The 24,813-nt window shown below is 31.8% G+C and overlaps 2 protein-coding genes across 2 annotated transcripts in view; one reads left to right on the top strand and one right to left on the bottom strand.

Annotated features, from left to right (window-relative positions):
- The window catches only part of LOC134722115 (uncharacterized), a 33,264-nt gene extending 31,382 nt beyond the window's left edge, over positions 1–1,882 (top strand). Inside the window, exons 8-10 of the mRNA XM_063585639.1 lie at positions 557–661; positions 1,092–1,238; positions 1,657–1,882. Of these exons, the coding sequence (XP_063441709.1) occupies positions 557–661; positions 1,092–1,238; positions 1,657–1,866 (462 nt within the window). The 3' untranslated portion in view covers positions 1,867–1,882. The remainder of the gene's footprint in view (positions 1–556; positions 662–1,091; positions 1,239–1,656) is intronic.
- A 3,253-nt stretch (positions 1,883–5,135) lies between these two features.
- Positions 5,136–20,035, bottom strand: LOC134722116 (cilia- and flagella-associated protein 91-like). The gene is made up of 17 exons (XM_063585640.1): positions 19,786–20,035; positions 17,154–17,230; positions 14,735–14,892; positions 14,169–14,258; positions 13,713–13,954; positions 13,147–13,324; positions 12,822–12,917; positions 11,389–11,450; positions 10,726–10,908; positions 10,319–10,458; positions 9,863–9,979; positions 9,478–9,549; positions 9,043–9,189; positions 8,154–8,375; positions 7,526–7,674; positions 6,774–6,865; positions 5,136–6,126 (listed from the first exon to the last, which is right to left on the bottom strand). The coding sequence occupies exons 1-17, from the start codon at positions 19,853–19,855 to the stop codon at positions 6,014–6,016; spliced, it is 2,208 nt and encodes a 735-aa protein (XP_063441710.1). The 5' UTR covers positions 19,856–20,035; the 3' UTR covers positions 5,136–6,013.
- Between the last annotated feature and the right edge of the window lie 4,778 nt (positions 20,036–24,813).

Genomic DNA, 24,813 nt, shown 5'->3' on the forward strand with positions numbered 1-24,813 from the left:
GTTCATCTGTCCGTCTGTTCGTCCCGCTTCAGAGGTTAAAGTTTTTAATCATGGTAGTTTTTGGTGAAGTTGCAGTCCAATCAACTTGAAACTTAGTACACATTTTCCCGATATGATCTTTCTAATATATGCCAAATGAAAGTTTTTACCCCAATGTCCACTGAACATAGAAAATGATAGTGCGAGTGGGGCATCCGTGTACTATGGACACATTCTTGTTATACTTTATTCTTACACAAAATAGTATATGCACAACCAAAAGAAACACAAAAAGCAAGGAATAGCACTTTTATTGCTGTTCTTCGTCTCAAAGTCACAGTGAGACCTCTACACATGAGCAAAAAAAACCAACCTAACTGCACCTCTCCTAGCTTAGGAATTCTTTGCAAAACTAATTTCGATAGACTTTGTAAGATGTAACACCACCAGTCCAGTCAGGTTAAAAAATAACATACTGGAAAGTAGTACATATTTATTAAGTATAGATCCAGATGCAAACCTTGCCTGAAAAGGTTAATCACTGTTCATGCTGTATGTATTATTTATTATGTTGTAGAATGACTTATTTTGCCCAGAGCCTGGATGTACAAAGCGATTTGCCAGTTCTGTGACTCTTGAACATCATATAGCCAGGAAACATGACGATGAATCATACGAAGAAGTAAGTTACTTTCATCAGAGCATAAAAATCCCTTTTCCTGAAATAATCTTTCTTTTAAAATTAGTGCTGAACAATCGTTTTGCAATGCAATCAAACATCTAAAAAGCTGTATATATCTGAAACCTGTTTACATACCTTAACAACTTTAACAGTAACCTTTTCAGAACCATAGCTTACATTAGTGAGCAGTAAGGAATATGATCAAAAGACTTCAATCAAGCCCAACAACACAAGAAAACAAAAACAAAAACATTTGATGGTCATGGACTCGTGGTGATTAACAGCACAGATGTTTATAGCTCATATATATTAACCTACCATAACTTTGGATAGAAGTAGCAAGCATTTAGATCTGACATCAACAAGTTCCTTAAATAATAACAATACTAAGATATATACCAAGTAAAGGTCAAATGTTTTATATTTGTAGAGAAAGTTCTGTCCTGTTGAAAACTGTGAGAGGAGTTACTCAAACAAACATAACTTAATGACACACATTAAAAAGGACCATGGAGAAGTTATATACAATGAAATAAGATCAGAATTATATAGCATGAAACCTGAACCTGAATTGGCGGTAAGTCTGGGGGGTCAGGTTTCAGACAACAATGGTGTTTTCCAGAGGTCATATTAGAACTGAATGGTATACATCTCTAGAATGTTATAAAATAGTCCCTCTTTAATCCTGCTAACTTTCATCACATTTCAGCAAAATTAATTTAACAAAAAGGATTACTCACTTTAAAACTTGAAGGTTTTGACTCTTTTGTTATATATATTCAGTTGCTAAATTTAAGTGTTGTCATACAAAACGTTTTGTTTTCATGAAAAATGTTCTTTCTTTTCTTCTTATTTTTGCAGGCAGTTGGACACACAATACATAGAAAAATGGCACTCACTTAGTATAAATATTACTTTTCGTAAATCGTTTTCTTAAATACCAGTAACTAAAATGTATTTTGAAGTATATTAAATCTGTTTATATTATTTTTCAGATGATTCGACCAGCTGGAACCTGTTTAATGCCAACAGTTTGGCGAAATCCTCAACCTTTAATACCTACACATGTGAAAGAGAAAATATCTAAGACTTCAGCTACGGAGCCTCCTAAAAATGTCAAGGAAGTGCAGGACATTAAAAATATTTTATCAGATTTTACTCAAAATGGACGAGGGTCTTCTTACTCTATTTTATCAAATAAATAATATATATATTTCTAAATGGACTTAAGACTATTTGTATGACATGTAGCACATTTATGTTTGAAAGACCAGAGTTGTTTTGCCCTTGCCATAGCAGAGGGTGCATTAAGTTTTACCCTTGTCTGTCTGTCGCTCAGTATTTTTCAAAATTGGTTTCTGTTCTTTTACTTTAGTTTGCCTCATCCAAATATTATGAAACTTCCACACAATGCTTATAACATAAAACACAGATCAAGTTTGAATTTTTATGGTGTCATTTTTACCATTCTAAGGTTACGCAGAAAAAATCAACAGGAAAACATAACATTGACCAATAAAAATGAGATACCTGCCAGACAGACCTGTACACCTTACAATTAATCTATGCATTAAATATAGTAGACATATTGATTATAGTTTCTTGGAGGTAAACTCAACCATGAAAACTTAACATGGACCATTGAACCATGAATATGAGATCAATGTCAGATGATACCTGCCATACAGACATAAACTTCAAAATCATTCCATAAAACAAGTATATCAGTAGTTGACCTATAGCTTATAGTTGAAGAAAAGCATAACAAAGCCTAAAAACTTGTCATTGAGCATTGAACTGCGAAACTGAGGTCAATGTCAAATTAAACCTGCCAAACTGGCATGAACATAGTAAAATTATCTCCATACATCAAATATATCTTTAATGATTAGGCCCAGTAGTTTCAGAGGAGAAGATTTTTGTAAAACATAACATAAATTAACAAAAAAAATTAAAAAGATGACTTTAAAGGGCAATAACTCCTGAATGATTCAATTGAAAATTTTGGTCATGCTTACTTATTTGTAGAGCTTACTTCCACCATAACTTTGGTTTTGTTTTTGCTGTTTACAGTTTATCTCTATCTGTTATAATATTCAAGATAATAACAAAAACCGCAAAATTTCCAAAAAATTACCAATTCATAGAAAGCAACCCAACAACAGGTTGTCTGATGCATCTAAAAAATTCAGGGCAGATAGGTTTTGACCTGATATACATGTTTACCCCAGTCAGATTTGCTCAAATGCTTTAGTTTCAGAGATATGTCCCAAATACTGCATATTACCCCCATGTTCTATATTGAGCCACACCAGCCATCTTGGGACATTTTTTTAAAACTAGATACCCTAAGGGTAATTTAGGTCAAGTTTGATTAAATTTGGCTCAGTAGTTTTAGAAGAGTAGATCTTTGTAAAAGTTTACAGACAAGTAATGAGAAAAACCCTTTGTTGGGTTGCTGACCCTGAGTTGGTAACTTTAAAGCAATTTTGCATTTTTTTGGTTATTATCTTAAATATAAAATGACAATCCCTTAATTATTTGGAAAAAACTTTTAGGAATTTGTGGTCCTCAATGCTCTTCAACTTCGTCCTTTATTTGGCCTTTTTAACATTTATTGATTGAGCGTCACTGATGAGTCCTTTTAGACGAAAAGTGCATCTGGTGTATATACAAAATTTCAATCCTGGTATCTATGATGAGTTTATTTACAGGCTCCTGATAAGTCATTAACTCATTAGTCAATGTTTCAGCAGAAGCCATGATTTAGAAGGCATACTGTAAATTCAGAAATTATTGCGTGCATTTATTATTGCGATTTTGTCATTTTACACTTGAATGCGATTTTAATTTTTATGATTTTGAGAAAAAGTCATGCTTAATTCAGTTAAAATATTACACAATGCGAGTTTTAATTATTGCGTTTACAACTCAGTCGCATTATTCGCAATAATAAAAACCTCGCAATAATTTCTGAATTTACAGTACATGAAACGTGGTTGAAGTCAAGTATTTCACATGGAATAAACTATACTTTTTCTGAACCATGAAAATAAGACTAAGAACAGTACATATACTAGACAAAAATGCATCTGCTTACAAGCTTTGATGAATTCAGGCATTTCTACTTTCTGAAATATTAAGCTTTATAAAAATAGTTTAGTATAACTATCACATAAACTTAACATTATCTAGGAACTTAGGAAGTAAAGGTCAAGGTCATATAATCCAAACAAGAAATACCTTGTACACCTTACAATCATTCAATACACTAAATATAGTTGCCCTATTGGTTATAGTATCTAGGAAACAGACTTAACCAAGAAAACTAAACATTAACCAATGAACCATGAAAATGAGGTCAAGGTCAGATGAACCATGCAGGCAGACATGTACAGCTTACAATGCTTCCATACAACAAAGATAGTTGACCTTTTGCTTCTAGTTTTAAGTAAAGCAGACCAAAACACAAAAAAACTTACTACTGAGCAATGAACTGTGAAAATGAGGTCATGGTCAAATAAAACATGAGACTGACATGTACATTATAAAATATTGTCATACACCAATTATAGTTCACCTATTATATATAGTATTTGAAAAAAAGACAAACTTAATCTTGACCACTGAACCATGAAAATGAGGTCAAGTTCAGATGACACCAGACTGGTGTCATCTGAACTTGACCTGCCAGCTATACATTAACACCTTACAATAATTCCATACAGCAAATATAGTATAAAATTGACAATGGAAATGGGGAATTTGTCAAAGAGACAACAACCCGACCAAATAAAAAAACAACAGCAGAAGGTCACCAACAGGTCTTCAATGTAGCGAGAAATTCCCGCACCCGGAGGCATCTTTCAGCTGGCCCTTAAACAAATATACCTATTGCATACAGTATAAGAAAACAGACCAAAACACAAAAACTTAACTATAACCACTGAACATGAAAATGAGGTCAAGGTCAGATGATACCTGCCAGATGGACATGTACACCTTACATTCCTTCCATATACTAAACATACTAGACATATTGCTTAAACTTTAAGTTAAAGTCTCTGAGATATGGACCTGACCACCAAAACTTAACCTTGTTCATTGATCCATGAAACGAGGTCGAGGTCAAGTGAAAGCTGTCTAACAGGAATGAGGATCTTGCAAGGTACACACAAACCAAATATAGTTATCCTATCATTTGTAAAAAGAGAGAAATTAACAATACAAAAAATCTTTACATTTATTTCAAGAAATCACTGAACCCTGAAAAGGAGGTCAAGAACAATGGACATGTGCCTGGTGGAATCTTCCTAACATGACACATCTATATACAAAGTATACACCCAGGTCTTCCACCTTCTAAAATATAAAGCTTCGCCACGGCAGTTGCAGGCTCAACAAAAACTGTTTGGTAGGAACATATTTAATAAAATCTTAAAACAAAACTGCTTATGTAAAGATGATACAAACAAAGTATGTAATTCTTTATTCTCATGATCAAAACTTCTCATGGCTTTATAAAGAACCAGAAATATATATTTCACTTTATTTACATAAATCTATAAATAAATATCACAGATAAAATTTAAGTCTTTTCATGAACAATTTAAAAATATCTAGAGTTATCTCCCTTAAAACCTGGTATTATCTCCAGTATATATAACACATATTATCTTTTCTGATATACAATTATTCAAAAGAGAACTTTTAAAATAACTTTTGTTAGATAACTTGATACTGTGGATATCTTATTTCTTGTGGGATACCAATTATTGTGGGTACAGGTGAAACATGAACTTACATGTTTTAACAAATTACAAAAAAAACAATGAAATAAAATATCTGCAAAAGTACATTTTTTTCTTTATCCGCAAAAATTGGTACCCATAAAAATAAATTAATTCCCATTAGAGAAATATTGTCTGTTGCAGAATTAAGAATAAGCTAGGAAAGTACAGAACTTATAAATGTGGCAGCATCACACTTTGACCTTGGTAAACCTTATTTCAAAGTCATCTATTGATATTTCAAGTCCTCTGACCACAACAAGTAAAAACAAATAAGCATGAAAAATAAATAAAAAGTAACAAAAACTTTTGGAATGTAGTTTTACAAATAGATGACATTTTTTTCATGATAAGACACATGATTAACGATATACAGGCAGTGCATATCACAGAGAAATACTACACCTATACTCTCTCATACTTCAAATAATTCCTCATGCAAGCACATGTACTCTTCACATCTTAATTTCTGTAGATTTTTCATTTTTGTTAACAATTTTCATTTAGATTGTTAAATAGACTAAACAGTCAGAAAGCCCATCTAGCTTATTAATTTTTCTTCTTATTTTGGCTGTTCTGATTTTGGTGCCTTAGCATTCATACTGATTGTGTTCTCAGCATCTTTGTTGATTTCATTGTGTGCTGCTATCAGATATTTTCTTTGTGATCTTTTTACTGTAAAAGAAACAAGAAATCAGATATATTTTTGTTACAATATAATTTTAATTTTAGTTTTACTGTGATAATAATGAGTTTAATACATTTCTATATATTTTTTGTTTTCAACAATAACATTAAAAACCTTTCAGTATGATATCTTATAATGATGTCATCAAAACATCATCCTTAAAATTATCATGATAACCTAAGAATATTGTCAAACATTAGAATATCAATAAAAAAGTTTGGGACCAAAGGATAGCTTTTGACCTTAGAATTAACACTTAAAGTTATAAAGTATTCAGTCATGATAAAAAATAGAGGTACTGCAGGAAAAGCTGTATGAACATATTGACCAATAAAGGTTGCAGTTTAATCAAGAGTTTGCAATTTAGTGGTATTTTATTATTTCCTTTCAAAAACCCTTAATGTCATTTCTATCCACTGGAGGGAAGTCTTCCAACAAGCAATAAATGAGAATTTGTTACAGCAACAGAGAAATATTTTTTGTTCCAGCTAAGATTCAAGAATTATATAAGTTTAATTTTGTTCAGCAGCATGTGTCATTTATAAAAATCTACATGTCAAATTTCATTTGAAACCTTGTATTAACTTAAGTGTTTTTTTTCATTATCAAAATTCTAATTTTGATTTTTAATTACCTTTTTCTCTCATTGTGGTTTTTTGTACCTCTGGTATCAGGAAGCAATGTACAAGATCAGCTACTATTTCTTCAGAATCTAATTGAGTTCTCCTGAAATAAAAAGAGTAAAATATGTATGAGATGTACTAATACTTTTTACAAATGCAACTGCAGTCTCCTTTCATAAAAAAAAGTATATAATGTACATTAACTGTTCATTTGGTCTCTGGTCGTCTCATTGGCAATTCACTTCTATTGTAATTTTTGTAAGAACTGCTTTCTTTTCCTGATTCTAACCAATTCTTCTGGTATGATTAAAAATTTTAAAATGGGGTTTTATTTTTGATAATTAAGCCACATTATTCCTCCCCCCATATTTTTGGTTAATAAAAATCATTCAGGGTGAACAGAAGGTAAAGAATTGTTCAACATGTAACTTCATTTTAGTAATTACACAGTTAATAGTGTAGTGTAAATAATGGCTTCACAATATAAAAAATTCAGAAATTACAATTCAAATAAACAGAAAATGTTCCTGCTTTCTGTTTTTTCTTGTCCTCTATATTATTCAAAACAAAAAGGTGGGATGAAACTATTTGCTCACACCTTACAACAAATTAATGCTAAGCCACTGACCAAATATGAAGTCATTTTATTTAGTAGTTCCTCAGAAAAGTGTGATAAAATTATTTTTTGGATGTGCTACCCAAATTAGGTATAAAATCGTTGGCCATTCCAATGGTCTCCATGACCAAAGCTGTCTATACTTACTTGTCTTCAATATCATAAGCGATATCATTAATCTTGTCTGCAGTCTCCATGATTTCTGATCTGGCCTGTAAATCTGCAGTGTTATCTACTGATCCCATGATTATGTCCTCTAGATAAGTCTGAACGCTGTTCTGGTGTACTTTAACAACCTGTAATTTAAAATGATACAATTCAGTTTCTTCTTAGTTATCTATATCACCAGGACTTTGAGAAGAAGTTAAAAACAATCAGCATTTAATAACAAAGTACAGAAGTTGTATAACTTGCAAGGGAAATTACAGATGAAGGTACCGACTAAAGTTTTGCAGTATACCATCCACCTTAAAAATGGGTACATTAGAATTTAAACTAACTAGCAGCAAAGAGTTAATAAAGGTAATAATCACAGAATTTAATGCTGTGGTTTGTGTCAAAAATGTGTTAATCTTTCTGCATACTTGGTAACTATAGATAGTTTTTTAACAGGATGACTATTTCCAAAGAAAAGGAGATTTTTGTATATAAATCAATAATGCAGCATGGTAATTATACATTATTTTCCAAATCATATATATCTTTATATATGGGATAATTGTTTGTAATTTTAGTTCTACATATAAATACAAATATTCTTTTAACTGAAATTTACCTGTTTGAAAATTTCATCCTCCTCTCTCCTTCGTCTCTCTTCTACTTGGCGACGCCCACTTTCTTCAGCTTCCCTTATTCTTCTTTGCCTTTCTGCTAACATTGAGAAAGCATGTATTCTTCTCTCCTCCTGAAGTCTTATCAATTCTTTACTTAAGAAATCAGCCATATCCCCAAGACTGGCTCCCTCCATCTGACTAAGTGCTTCATCAACCAAGAATTCCTAAACAAAAAAACATTCTCCAAAATATTAAATCTTTCACAAACACATTGTACACAACAAATACATAAATAATGTAGTGTTTTACAAGAAGATGATGATAGTGTTTATTGGATAAAAAAAAAGTCCTTAATCATTAAGACAGATTGTAAATTAATAATAAATGAGATTGCATGCGAAATTTTAATTAAAAGGTAAATTTTCAAGACAACCATGACAGAGAAAAGATTACATGATAAACAGAGCCAGATTCCCACCATACATCCTGCAGTAAATGTGAATAATAAGGGGAAGTAACTCTCATCATGAGGCTATGAAAAAACTTTGGTTTACATTACCATATTCATATTTTATGAGGATAAGGAAAATATTACATTCACTATAAATTTCAATATTATTGTCAATATAACTGTAATCAAACTGATGTTTCATAATTATTCAGGATGAATTTCAATATTCAATTTACATATAATTGAATATACTTTATATTGTAACTATTTTTCTAATGAATTTTAAGCCTTTGTATGTTTATACACAAAAGTGGAATATCTTTACATAAGTTATCAAAACTACTTTCAATTGAGTGAAATTTACATCAGTTATTCAAGATTTCTGACTTGGAAATTTTGTCATTTTTTGTCCAGAGCCAGAGTAGCTGTCTGTAAGTTACCTTGTGTTCATGTAGCCTTCTCTGTCTTTGTAGAGCCAATGTAGCCTGTTTCTCCTGTAGTTTCATTGCATGTTCAGCATCTTGTAAGGCATGAGTACTTCTTAATTCCTTAATTAGTTCCATTCTCTTTTCTTTACCCTCAAATATCTACAAAAATACAAGATAGAACAATGATATGGTATTAAATTTCTAATGAAAAAGATTATTTTGGAAAAGTTGTTCTGTTCTTGGCATAGTCATAGTATGTGTATGATGTGTTATAAACTCCATAAATCAACCAACCAATTAACATAATAATTTTCTAATATTATTTCAAGAAATTAGCACACACATTTGGAAATTGAGTTATAATTCATATCTTATTTTTTTTTTTTATTAAATTTGTAGAACAAAATTATATCAATTTCATGACTGTTTCACTATAAATAAATTTACCATGTTCTGTATAGCTCTTCCTCTGATAACTTGTTGCAGGAATATGGTAGCAAGTTCCCTTTCTTCTTCTTCCTAAACAACAGAGAAAAAAATATAGCATAAAAACTGTCTTCAAGATACCTATTATAGGACTACACAATGCTTATAAGTTACGAGTTGTGAAGATTTCATATTTTGTTAGAATTTTAAATAACTCAACTATATTATTAAATTATGCAATAAAATAGAGAATATAGCTTCTGTAAAATACCCACAGGAAAGTAAATCGAGTATTCTTTTATTAAACAATATAATCTGAGTAATCTCCCCTTATAAACCTATTTGTTTTGAACACATAATTTGTAAATCAAAGTGAACTTACTAAATACAGACTTATTGTTCTTACCTCAGAAGGAACATCCACAGATGGAGTAGGAGGTCTAGGAATTGGTTTCTCAATCTTCTGTAGAAACTTCAGTGGTTTAGGTTGATCTTCTCCTTTGGTTTGTTCATACTTTATAGTCTAAAGATAAACACAATGAAAATGTCAATACACTAAAGATTGCATATAATTTTGGTTTGTACTTTATTGATCAAGCTATAAAAAAAATGGTGAATTCAACTTTTTTCATTCATTTTATTTAATTTTTTCCCAATGATAATGTTGAGATGTATGTTTCATTGTTAAATTTCTTATACAGGTTTAAAATAAGAAAAACATTATAATTATAGATATATAGAATTTTGCTAGTAATTAGATAATCCAGAAAAGCGTGTCGGTGGCACGAAATTATTTAACCTTTTGTTTTAATTTTGTTTGCATTTGATGGTTAATGTAATCCAAAATATCCTTTCCACTCACTTGATACATATCTTTGAGTTCATTTTCCTGTCTGTCTTTCCTCTTGATAAATCCAGCTTTCACCCCAGTTCTAGGTTTAGGAGCTTTAATTCTGGGGTTTGTTACAAAGTCTGGTAGTGATGCCTCTAATTCTAGAAGACCTAAATAAGCAGAAATTATAATAGTATAACAATAATTAAAGTGCTGAATCTATAAATACTTAATAAGATTGATATAGAAATGTATGTGTACTGAAACTATACTATATAATTCTTAACTGAAGAAGTTTTTAAATATTTGGGGGAAAATGATGTTTACAACCAAGGATTTCTACCAGTATTTCTAGTCTACATTTAATGCTTATACAAAGAATTTCGTGAAATATTGCATGGTCATTACTGGTACCATTTAGAAAATAACAAACTTACCTTGATATGTACTGAGATGTTTACTCTTGACAACAAATTGTTCTGATCCCCTGTCTAAGAACATTCCTATTCTTGTTAGTGGTGCATAGGTTTGGGAACCATAATTAGAGAAATCCTGAATCACATCTCTCCTCTCCAGTTTTCCTTCAACTTTAGCTCTTTTACCAGTCAGCTTTCTTATGGCTGCAAAAAAGTAGTCACTGGTCATCAAAATTAGCATTAAGAAAAGGTTTTAGTAATTTTCATCTATTTTTGGAGACTTGTTACATACATTAAGTGTCCTAGCTGTATGAATACAATTAAATCATGTTTCTCATCAGTTATTTCTGTGTGCCTCTTTGAAATATTTATAGACAAAATTTGATAAATGTACCATGTTAAAGCTATAACAGTTTATGATATCTGTTCTGACTGGTTGTCGATATGATAACAGAATGGCAGCCCTCCCTCAGATGTGCCACTTGGAATAAGTAGTCAAAAATTCAAATCACAAATGAAGAATTTCTTTCAAGCTGAATGATTCCAACTTTTTTTCCTCAAACCAGACTGAATAGAAAGTTCTGATTCAAAGTCAAAACTTTTTGCTTTCATCCCTGTCCTGAATAAAAATCAAACTAAAGATTTGCTCACATGCATAAATAAGTGATGATATAAAGTGCTTACTTTTTATGTGTTCATTTCTTATTTTCTTTATTTTGGCCTCTTTTTCCTTCTGTTTCTTTGACCTGAAAAGTATTCAATCATAATCTACTAATTTTTTAATGTACATGTACTTGCTATAAAAGAAATCTAAATGACAACAGGTAACTGAATATAATAGGAACTCTATTTCACCATCATAGCATTGCTAAATATTGCTTAAAAATTCCATTTATAGACAAAAAAAATCTAGAATTCCTGCTTTCATACCAAGGCTTCCAAAATTTTTCTGAGCCAGCCGGACATTTTATATCTGATCCGAATTTTAATCCCTCAGACTAAGTCACAAAAGACAATTATGGTAATCAGATGGCCATCCCAATGAATGACATTAGATTAAAAACGCTATTAAACTTTACTTTGATATGAATTTGATGTTCTGACATAAACTGTTAAAATTGGCATTGCATCATTCAAAGTGTGCATATCAGCGTGCTCATATCTGCATTAGACTCTTTATTTGTGAAAAATGACGTTGTCTAGAACTTTATTTTCGTTTTTAAAGTCACATTTTTCAAAAGCGGATGTTGACTTGACAATGGTAAAACATGGACCATCAACGGATACGTAAAATCCGTGTACGTTTACATAGCACGACTGAGCGAAGAAGCTCTTTCCACATTATTTCTTCAACAAAATATTTAAAATGAACGTTAGATACAGGTATCAATGATAGTTTTAGCATTTTTTAAGAAATGTAGGATGCATAATTGAATTTCCCACCTGTGCACATGCACACACGTTCTTGTTCATACAACGTAGTTCTGACGATTTTTTTTGTAAAACCTTTTTAAATGTTTCATCAAATCAAGTTTATTAATGTATTTATTATAAATTTGATCTTTTAGACTAAATCAATTAGATACAAACTGCTGAAATGTACGAAAATAATTGTGAATGGACCGATAAATTTATACGATATCCGGTACTGAAAATAGTTTACCTGTCACCTGAACAGGTAGTTTTCATCTGTACAACAACTAATTAGCCTTGATTAAAATTAGAAGGTATTGAAGTAGGGGTTGTTTTGATAGTAATTAATCATCATGTCGCTTTTATGACCGGAAATGTATGGCTGTTAAAGGCAAAAGGTTGAGTCAAAAAGATCGTGAATTTATGTTAAAATGACCGAAAAAGCCTTTGAAACTAAAAAGTAGATGACCGTTTCATGCTTTGCCCAGCTGGTCTTTTATCGGACATTACACAAATGACCGGAATATATGACCATTTTGGAAGCCTTGTTTCATACCAATATTTCTGTTGGAGGAAGATGAAAACCTAAAATATATTTTATTTGAGCCAATACAAGCTTTATCCTTTGATAATTTTTCTAATCATAATTCATATCCATTTTTCTTCATTTTCTAAAAGGCTCTAACAGCTTTCACATCTCTTACCATAATTTATCTAATCTCTTTATATTCAGTTCTGCATGATTTTCTTCTCTCTTTTTCAACAGCTGTTTCAAAACCTCTAATCTTGCTTCCTGGAGTCTAAAAAAGTATAATAATAATTAATTATAACTACAAGTGTCTAAAAAATGAAAACCTTATAACTTAATTGACTCTGACTTTGCAAGTTTGACAACTATTTTTTTTTTAATTGTTAGTTGAATTGAGCTGATTTAGTTTTCTAATCATGATGTTATTATGTAGTCAAATAGTCAACAACATAGATCACAAGAATGTTTAATAAATCATAATACTGTAGAACAATAATTACTTTTCTATTTCTTGTTCTCTCAATGTCCATTCTTTTCTTTCCATCTCGTCCATCATCTTCCTTCTTTTGTCTAACTGTGAGACATCACTTAGTGGAGGAAGAGTTGCCTCCCATGCTCGTTTGGCTCTAGCCCTCTCTATCATCTCTACCTCAGCCAATCCAGCTGGTAATCCCCTTCCTAAATAAAATCAACAGGAAATAATATATAACACATTGTTTACTGTTCCTCAGAAATTGTGGTTCGTGTATTGTAAATGTATTCTTTATATAAAAAAAAATAACACAATGCATGATCAGCATTTTCACTTTAAATAAGTTAAAAGCAGAAAATATTATTGGTTCCAAAAGGCCTTCTGAACAATAGTGGATAATTGATCTGATAATTCAGTCAAGTTTATTGGACTGACAGCACTTTTCAGAAGAAATTCAAAATGCTGAACATGTTGAGATTCTTATTAATTTATTCTGACTAGTATTGTAGTGAATACATTATATTGATTCAGCAGATACAAATTTCAACCATTGACCTGTCTTCTAATAAGTGTAATCCATTATTAGCTACATACCATAGCTGAGAGTTGCCAATGTGAGTAACTCTGGTGCTGACCCAGGTCTGACAACATATTCTGGTGTATAAGGATCTGTTTGTGCCTCAGAGTCCCTATAGTCTGTTTGTGTCATCATGTTTTTAGTAGGTGGTGTAGGTGCCCTCTCTACTCGTAGTTGTTCTTGTGCTGCCAATGGATCTTGTCTGGCTGTGGCTAGTAATACTTCTGGTGGTATTTGTTGTAAAAATGGAATAATCGGCCTGGAAAAAAAACAAAAAACAATTTGTTTACATGTTAAAATCTGATGATTAAGATCATTGCATAACTTAAATTCATTGTCACTTAACTTTCTTTTTCATAAGCAAATTTATTTTTTCTCATTTTTAGTGAAGGCTTTCTTATTTCAGGTACACAGACTAACTTTCATTTGAAATAAAAAGACGCTGCTCTTCATCATACACCAATAAGTCGTACCTTTTAAAGAATTTATATCTATCTGCTCCTCCTACATCTGCTGAGGAATATGCTTTTGCAGGAACTTGAACAGACGGATCAAAGTTAAATCTGAAATAAATAAAGAATAAAACATATGATATCAATAGTAATTTTGGTGTATTTCAGTATAATTAAGGATATATAGTTGAAGTTCATATTTCTTGGCAAATAAAAATGATAATTTGTAGTAATTATAGACTTCAATTTTGGTCTTCTTTGTTTTTAAACCTTCCAATTATCTAGTTTTTCTCATTTTTAGCTTTTTCAAAGTTCTCCAAATGAATTACAAATCATATTCTGGCACCATAAAAATTATTGTGTTGTTCAAATTCATAGCATCATGGTAAATATAATTTTGTTATAAAACCTTGTTTCATAAGTTTTGAATAGGATGAGGAAAAAACAATTGCATCAAAATTACATGTTGCTAAAATACCCCTAGAACACTTTTTTTTTTATATTATACAAATATTTATGAGGGTCTTTCTATTTCATTGGGAGGCTTAACTCATGGTATTTCAATTTGTATTTTAAAGCATCCTTACGTTGTATGCCTAATCATGGCTTCTCTTGCTTGGTTCTGATATCCTCTCCATTGTCTTGAAATAAATTTAGGAACAGGATCTGTAACATCCAACCTCATCTGAAATCTTGGGTGGTGTCGTAGTTCACTGAACATAGTAGGGTACAAAGGGACTCTTTTCTAATAAAAAAAATATATATATATTTTGTGGACTCTTTTTCTTTGGTAAATGTATTATGATTGTATAAAATTGCTATTTATAATTTACAAAACTACAGTCTCTACTAGTACTCTATTCCTAAACAAATACTAATAAGTTTTCTTACAAGCGTATGATATCAATTTATTTTATGTAAGAAAGATAGCACATTTATCTGCATTTGTGCTTGTTCTTAAATCTGTTTCTAAACATTTGTATTAAAGACATTTCTTTCTTTTTCTTCTATCGGAAAAATCTTCTACTCCTTGCTTTGATTTATATGCCCCACCTACGATAGTAGAGGGGCATTATGTTTTCTGGTCTGTGCGTCCGTTTGTCCGTCTGTCTGTCCGTTCGTCGGTCTGTCCTGCCTCAGGTTTAAGTTTTTGATGAAGCTGAAGTCCAATCAACTTGAAACTTAGTACACATGTTCCTTTTGATATGATCTTTCTAATTTTTAAGCCAAATTAGACTTTTGGCCCCAATTTCACGGTCCACTGAACATAGAAATTGAAAGTTTTAGTTTCAGGATTAAGTTTTTGGTCAAGGTATTTTTTGATGATGCTTAAGTCCAATCAACTTGAAACTTAGTACACATGTTCCCTATCAGGGGCGTAGCTGCCGTTAGGCACTATAGGCACGTGCCTACACATAATTTTTGCACAAATAATTTTTTTATTAAAAAACATTATAAACAACGTTATCTGTAGATGAAAGCCAGTGAAGTTGTCAAAAGTCTTTCATCGAATATCATTTGTACACTAGTCTCTCGTCCTTAGTGAATGGAATATTGGATAGAATTCAATGTTTTATATGATTTTACGTACTTCTATAGAAACTAAACAAGAACTTTGGTTCAGATAGTTTCACTTCTGTCAATAAAAACTTGAATGAAGCCCAATTTAAACACATGATTTTTTAATTAGTTGTTGTTTATTTTCAACTAGCTTTCCACTTTGTCTTCACCCGACCTACAATAAAACCCTTGCCAATGTTGTTCGTCTGTTTGGCTGTGCAGGATGTATAAATACACAGTCACGTCTGGTTAGAATGGGGACATTAAATCCGACGCCTAGCTGTAGAGAGAATGCTACTCTTTGATGAGTTCGTAGTTGGTCTACTGAAAGGCAAAATTTCTGTTCCTTTCCAATATAAAGCCATCATTTTCCAATTGCAAAGCATGGCATCTTAAAATTTCTAGACCTTCGTCCCGTACGACACTTATTATAGGACCAAGATCCCTGTTGTATTTATTTAAAAAAAAAAAAATTATCCTGAACTTGCATAAATATTTATTAAAATCCTGAACTCGCATAAATATTTATGAAAATCAATCAATCAACTAGTTTCCAGTAATTTTGGGAACTCTCCAATCTGCGTTGATGACCACAATTTTCAAATTCCTAAGCAGATAGGGATTTTAAAGTAGAGGATATAAAGAAATATGAATTTCTTGAATTATGTTACGATAGTATGAACAGAACAGAACTTTTGCATAAGGCATCGACTATTGTATGGCTTCGGTGAAGGTTTAAGAATCAAAAGATTGATGGTTGATGTCTAGCCAAAAGGATAGTTTAATTATAAAGTAATATCATTGTTTACGTGCCTATTTTTTGTAAGGAATGCTCGTCAATATGTACTGTTAATTAAATTAAAATCAGAGATATGAAAATACCAAACAGGTTGTACTGCTTAATTAGAGGGATACGCTGATCTACGCTGGGGCAATGCATATTGTAAATATATTTTTTTAATATATTTCCGATTATACTGTGTTTATATTTAATTCACCAGTCAGATGTTATGGTAAATTATTCATAATTATTCGAACTTTTCATAATGTACATTATAATTTTCTTGATTAAACAACCAGTAAATTTAACATTTTGTACATGAAATTTTGCAGCTAAAACGCTGAAAAACGTTTTCCGTCGGGGCCCCCCTGAACCCCCTACCAGGGCTCAGCCCTGGACCTACTGGTGGCCCTAATTGGCCCCCAGACCCCCTGCCGATTGGTGCCTACAGTTGACAAAGAACCTAGCTACGCCCCTGCCTATGGCATGATCTTTCTAATTTTAATGCCACATTATATTTTTTACCCAATTTCATGGTCCATTGAACATGGAAAATTATAGTGCAAGTGGGGCATCCGTGTACTTTGGACACATTCTTGTTTAATGTTAAGATGGATATATTATTGTCCAACTTAAATCTCTGTAAACATAAATAAAGTACTTACAACCCTGTCAGTGCTGGTGTGCGATTTAAACGTGGCTCTTGCATGATCTCGTTCACTGGCTACCACATGTAAAGGATCTGAAAAGGTAAAGCATTAACATGAATCATAAAACTTTTGACAAGTTAAAAAGTCATATATACTACCAGGGGTTTAGACCATCATCATTATCTTTCACATTGACTGGTACTTTCCTATTTGTAGGGGGCACTTGTTAACAAATTCAATGAATTCAGGAGGTGCATGCTTTATATTAGACGGGTAAAAGTAACACCTCCTAATGAAATGGCCTTTAATATACTACAACAGCAAGAGGAGAAAGCTAAATAATTCTCATTAGTGTGATTATGCAATAAGGGAAATTATCCTACCAAGTTCATAAGACTAAACACAGAAAAGTTCTTCATTCTTTGGAATAAGATTTGAGATGACAGCCCCTGTTTACTATATAGGGATATCGATCCCTGTTGAAATGTTCAAAAGGATTATGGTTCAGTTGAATGATGAAATGCAGTAAAAATTCTTGCCAATATGGAGGAGGGATAGGAGGGGTCCTGATACCGAACTTAAAAACACCAAATCCCGAAATCCCAGCCTTAAAAATACGAAATCCTGAGGTCCCTAAATCCAAAAAAAATAATTCCAGAATCCTGAAAGGGTCAATCCCAAAATCCTGAGCTTAAAAATTCCCGATCCCGAAGTCCCGATATAGGTCCTATCCCCCCTCAATATGGGTGCATGACAATAAATTTAAATGTACACTTCCTAAAGACAATAAAAAGATTGACTAATTTTTACTAATCAGGTTAATTTTTTCCCAAAAATAATGGTATTAAACAATAAGTATTAGAGACCTCAGAGAAATCATGGTAATTTCAACAATTTTGACACTATTGAAAACCAGAAATGACAGGTTAACACATGACATTGAAGGGCATTCCTACCCCTGTCAAAGAATTCCAAACTTTGACCCTCTTGCTGCCAGAGGGACACATATGTCCAAACCTGCAGTGCCGGAGGGACACACATGTCCATGGCTAAATTTATACAAGCTTCTCATCAATGCTGTATCTCTTTCATTTAAAAGACCAATGATTAAATAGTGTTATTTTTTTCTCTGATGGTTCCCAAATGTAACGGTCATTTTGTCGTTACGTCACAGACAAAAGCTGTCGTATTTTCTGGCATGTGAAAAATGGTCAGCAGCAAGAGGGTGCAATTGTAATTTTCCAAAATAAAGAAATTGAACTGAAACAACCCGTTTCAAAAAGGTGTTCAATTCTTTTGGCAGAGCTTGTTGCAATAAAATTGGTATTAGATTATGTTAGCAGAATTGAAAATAAAACCATTATAGAAGAAGTAAAAATATTTTCGGACAGTCAGTCAGCCATAGGAATTTTAACTTTAAATTGGAAAATCGTAAATCACAGATCCACTTCACATGAAATTATCTCACTTATTAAATCAATACAAAAACATCATGGTATAAAAATTAATTTTGATTGGACCCCAGGATATGCAGATGTTAGAGGAAATGAAATAGCTGATAAACTAGCTAAAGAGGCAGCCAAAGAAGCAAATCAAATTCCAAAAGAAGCTGTACAAGATATTAAAACAGCAGCAAGAATTTTAGTAAATAAAAAGTGGCAATATAGATGGGATAACAGTGATACAGGAAGATTTTATTACAATTTTCATCAGACTGTCAGCAATAAATCAACATTTGATTATCCAGATCATAAAACAGCAAAAATTATTAGAAATTTAAGATCCGGATATTATTTAAAAAATTACCTAAACAAAATCAATCAAAATATTGACCCCAAGTGTGATTGTGGTCAATTAGAAACTGTGGAACATTATTTATTATTTTGTGAAAACTACGAAGAGGCAAGACAAAAACTTATACATGAGATATACTTTAACACAGGATCGTTGCATATTGATTTGGAACTTTTATTGTCAATGGAAAAAAACGACAATGTCTCTGTCTCTAATGAAACACTAATGCGTTTGTTGGGTGACTTTATTTGCGAGTCGCACCGTTTTGATTAATGAAATATTATTTTTCCCTTAATTAATAAATGTATATATTTTTAAATTTTGTCAAATGATGTTAAGCGCAGTTGCCACCTAAAATTATATATTTTAAAGTACAAGTGAGTGGTTTACCAGAGTGATATATATATACACGCGAGATTTCAAAAATTACAAGGGAGACAATCCAGTGTCAACAGCGACACCTACAGAATACAGAATAAGAGGGTTAAACTAACCCTTCCGCCTTACAACCATAAAAAAAATCAAAACACTAGTTGAACCTAGTCCAAATAATTATGACGTCTGGCAAGGCTATTTTACTTACTTTTTTTCATCCGACGTTAGAGGAAGGCGTCCAAGAAAAAAAGTAAAATACTTAAATAGCCTTTCCAGACATCATAATTATTTGGACTATGTTGAACCTAACCTAGAACTAATATAAACTAACCTTTACAACGAATAAACCCTACACATAAAGTAAAAGGTCCTATACATGTTTTAAAGTTAAAAAGAATGCTGTTTTGTAGTGTTTTTTTGTTTTGTTTTTCTTCGGTTATCGCATATTCAACCACATTCTACAACTTAAACAACTAACCATACAGATAGTCGTGTCTCCGTGCTGGCTGAAATCCAGGCTTTCGTAATGTTTGAGTTTGTGTTGCCATTTTATCGCTTAGTTATTTAGTTTTGTCCTGTCAGAAGATCATTTGGAGCGCTTCATTTCGAAAACAAATGGCCGTCCATTTACAACGTTGCTATGGAGATGCTAAATTAACGTGGTCTTATTAAACAAAATAAAATTGTCATGAGACATTCTTTTGTATACTTTAATCTTTTAATGACACTCTACGATAATGAAATATAATAATAAAATTTCAAAAATTAAAGACGAAAAATTTATAAAAATACAAAACTAAAACCGGGCAACCCAAATGGATTTCCGGAAAATGTGTACTATGGTCTGTAACGTGATATAAAATTAGCTACCTACAACAAATTGTAATGTATATTAAAAAATCAATTTTACATCAAGCAGGAACATATATATTGATGTAGATATAGCATCAAGTGACAAGGAAATAAAATCGATTTTAAATATTTGACTCGAATTGACACCAATTAATTTGGAATCAATTTGACTGAATCATGATTAATTCAGCTAGATCTAAGATCCTTTCACTGAGATATACATGTAGATGATTTTTTTTAGAATTTAAGAGAACATATTTTCGGTTGCAAATATTACACGTAACAGTAAACATGATGTGCTTCTCATTGCGTCTCATGTTTAGTGCTTATTTATAGACAGTAACTGAATTCGTGTAATTTGTCTGAATTTCATGTTTGCATAATATGCGGCTGATACGCTTTGCCTCCAACTGCTGTGCCAGTTTTGCTAGTCGTAAAATTTAAAATATCCATAGTGATTAAGATTGTCATCAGCATGACAATGTTGACTGGTGTACCCATTTTTTTTTTATTTCTACTAATAATGTCTGTTTGTCAAGTTTTATACGGCTTGCAAATTGTTGTCAACATATCATTTATTTTTTTGGAACTCTACGTGACTGTCATACAAGTGAGAGGTTTAGCTAGCTGAAACAATGTTTGGTAAATCACATCACTCTACACAAGGGAATATTTGTACCAAGCGACAGGAACATGACAGTTATTTTCCATTAGTTTGATATGTTAGAACTTTTGATTTTGCAATTTCAGGTGGTTTGGGCCTATTCGACTGCGCATAATTTCACGCATGAATTACAAAAGTATTTGTCGTAAATTTGATATAATTTTTTTTTAATATTTTGATTGATTAGAAATGTTAAATCATTGTAGTGATGTGACTAATCGAATATGTTTGTTGTTACCCGTATTTGTTAAAGGGATAATAAGTTAACATTCCACCCATTTTCACCATTTTCCCGCCAAAATTTGGGTTTTAAGGCAAAATATTTTTTGACTTATCGGTGATTTTTTATTTACTCATTCTTTGAAGCTATAGTTCAGCTTTTTATATTGCAGTTTTGGACCAAGTGTCATAGAACGTTTTCTTATATTCCGATAAAATTATGTCAACACCTCTCATCCCTATCATTTCATTGAAAAATGGTCCCATTTACATACCTGTTTAAAAGTAAAATTTTGAGCTTAAATGGTCCGTGACCCCCTTTTTTTTCGACCAATTTGATTCACTTTCTGTAAGGAAAAAATAACCAAAAATACGGCACTTCTGATAGAAACTTCGAATAGACCCAAGCCACCGTAATAAAAGACATTTCGTTTTGAATTTTCCTTGAAGTTTGTTATTTTACCGTCCTTTTCTGCTTTCAATGTTTTATGTTTTGTGTTGATCAAATACTTATGTCGGTTGAACAGAGCTTATACATATTTGTATTGTTTTATGCACATCAGATTAAAAGATCGTTTATACCTTATGCTTAGTAACCCCTCCCCCTATAAAAACCCTCAAACAAACAAAACCTCGTTATAAACAAAAATAAAAAAATAAGAAACATGCAGAAGAGAAAAGTACAGAAAAAAATAGAAAAAAACCTCTACGGACGGATTTTGAAGAAGCTACATTCCTTAGTCAGTGTATAGGACAGTTCAAGTTTGAATATATATTTTTTTTACCATTTATTGTCGAGCCTGCTACCTTTTTCGCATTGGCGAAACATAGCGATCCTACATTCCGTCGTCGTCGGCGGCGTCCACAAATATTCATTCTGAGGTTAAAGATGTTAACATTTTAATTACTTTCTTAAATGTCTACCAAACTTGGACAGAACCTTGTTTATGATCAAAAGCTAGTATCTATAGAAGAACATTTTCTAAAAGAATGTTTTCTGGTTTTTTTTTGTATATGCCTTATAAATAGACTTAATTTCTCTGCCAGTTAACATTACATTCTCTCTGTGATTAAAGTTTTCTAAAATTTTAATAACGTTCTAAAACTATCCTGGATTTATAAAAAAAAATATTTTCTGTTTATTTTTTCCGTCTATTACTCATAGTTGGAAGTAATTTCTCTTTCAGTTTACATAACATATATACAATCTGCAGTTCAAGTTTTTATTTATAAGATTCATAAAATAGGCGACACACTGTGTTCCGCGGAATCACTATTTTTATACTTTCTATAGTCTGTATACTTCAATACCACATTACTTTCAGTATCAAACATACAATTTCCTATAAAGAAGATATACATAATTTTCGATCTTTTGTAAAAAAAAAATGAGTTGGTGCAGCTCACAATAATAAAAGAGAAGCTACAAGTTTTGGGCTTGTCATTGTACGTTCCGTTTACAAATAAAGTATTGTTATTTCGTCTGAGACTAACTGTGCCCCTGTATCTCGAAATTGTCCATTTTGCCGTTCCTGTTTTTTCACGTCTAAAAATCAAACTTTTCTAAATATAAATATGGCATATGAAATATGCACTTTAATTCGCCTATCTTATCAGTGACGGATTTAGGGGCGAGGTGCTGAGGGCCTCTTAGGTTTGAAAACATATATATATATATATTTAAAGCTTTTAGCATCAAATTGTTAAAATAAAATCACAACGCTACGCTTGATATTTTTGTTATTTTACTTTTTACTTGCTTTTATAATATGCGTATTGTTACATTGAAATAAAGAAAGATAATTTTCAAATATCTTTTCCGAATGAAGCCACTACATATGTTAGTAAGATACAAAATGTTCAGTGTATAATTATCAGGGGTGGTGCATGGACACGCATCACGTCAATGATGGTTTTTCGATTGTACCAGCTAACAAAGTAGTCGACTCTATTTTTATGCCCCACCTACGATAGTAGAGGGGCATTATGTTTTCTGGTCTGTGCGTCCGTTCGTCCGTCTGTTCGTTCGTCCGTCCGTTCGTCCGTCTGTCCCGCTTCAGGTTAAAGTTTTTGGTCAAGGTAGATTTTGATGAAGTTGAAGTCCAATCAACTTGAAACTTAGTATACATGTGCCCTATGATATGATCTTTCTTATTTTAATGCCAAATTAGAGTTTTGACCCCAACTTACGGTTCACTGAACATAGAAAATTATAGTGCAAATTTCAGGTTAGAGTTTTTGGTCAAGGTAGTTTTTGATAAAGTAGAAGTCCAATCAACTTGAAACTTAGTATACATGTTCCCTTTGATAAGATCATTCTAATTCTAATGCCAAATTAGAGAATTTATTCCAAATTCACGGTCCACTAAACATAGAAAATGATAGTGCGAGTGGGGCATCCGTGTACTGTTGACACATTCTTGTTTTCTTTATTTGACCCTGAGACTACTAGGATTATGTCATGATATAAATATGAGATTAAAAATTCTAGTGCGGCATTCATGCTCTTCCCAGGCTAAATAGAAGAAAAGACCACAGATGAACACGTCCAACAAAGACTTACCTTAAAGCTGTTGCTGTACATTTCGAGATGCCTTGAACGTTTAACAGTCAAAATTACACAAGAAACAAAACATATAATTTGTTTCATGCTTGCAGCCCGTAATAATTCAACTGCACATACTGCACTGGTTTTCTTTCGGATCATTAATATCCAATACGGGAAGAATCGTGTATCAAAAGTGATATTGTCTATACTAAGTCTTATTGAGTAATAATATTTCTCTGGACGTCTCAGATAAACGCCGGTAAATATATATATATATAAAAAAGACCATGTTGTCTTCGTTGGGAGTTAGGATTGTGCTACTCTTTCCTTTTATCAAATAATTTTATTAAAAAAAAACTCTTCTTCAACAAATAATATGTATATCTGATGTATAATAGTATATAAATGACTTATCGGATAAATTAGATGAAGGTTTGTTTCACGTTGAAGGCCTAACTGTCATTTTGAGACATAGACCACCAAGTAAACCACTGTCACTTTGAGATTCGGGGTTTCATTTTCTCCCTGCTCTGAGTGATTTCGTGTCATTAATATACATGCAACACATCCATGTTTCCATTACATAAATTATACACAAACAAACGTTTTGGTTATCTTGTTTAAATCTCTTCACTCTCTAAGAGACAGTTTGAGTTCCATGGAAAAAAAGGATAAAACAACAGAGTTATCCCCCTTACACCACTGTGGTTATTTCAAAGTGTGTTCTATTTTTATTGGTTATTCTTTATATTAACCTAACAGCAATATACATTATGTAATGATATTTGCCTTTGCCTATGCCTAATGGCACCCCAAAAAGTGACAATTAACGGATTTTGCATTCACTACCGTCAATAATTGTTTTCAGAAAACGAATTGAAATATTCACTATTTAGAGCATTATTATTGGTATAGGATCATCCATTATAAATGAACTTACAGTATGTGGAAAAAAGTCTTCCTTTTCTGTATTCCTGTATACTATAGTATTTGATATAAATCAAACAATTTTTCAAAATATGATTTAAATTTTTTCTCCAATAAACCAATAATCTCAGAATATTCTTAAATTTAATTCTAAAATTGTATCGCACAGACGTTAAGCACGTTATTGCGTCAATGCCGTGAAATGCGACAGATCAATTTGATAAATAGATCTTCTATGAAAACTTACTAGTTCAGATTTATGAAATTTATATCCATAGATTAGGCAGGTATTACTG

Source organism: Mytilus trossulus, chromosome 6 (assembly GCF_036588685.1).
Source record: "Mytilus trossulus isolate FHL-02 chromosome 6, PNRI_Mtr1.1.1.hap1, whole genome shotgun sequence".
Lineage (NCBI taxonomy): Eukaryota > Metazoa > Mollusca > Bivalvia > Mytilida > Mytilidae > Mytilus > Mytilus trossulus.

Coding starts and splice junctions, on each gene's coding strand:
- LOC134722116 (XM_063585640.1), bottom strand. CDS start 19,855: ATGGCAACACAAACTCAAACATTACGAAAGCCTGGATTTCAGCCAGCA. Junction 14,259..14,734: donor GCCATGATTAGGCATACAAC/GTAAGGATGCTT, acceptor TATTTATTTCAG/ATTTAACTTTGATCCGTCTG. Junction 13,955..14,168: donor AGATATAAATTCTTTAAAAG/GTACGACTTATT, acceptor TTTTTTTTCCAG/GCCGATTATTCCATTTTTAC.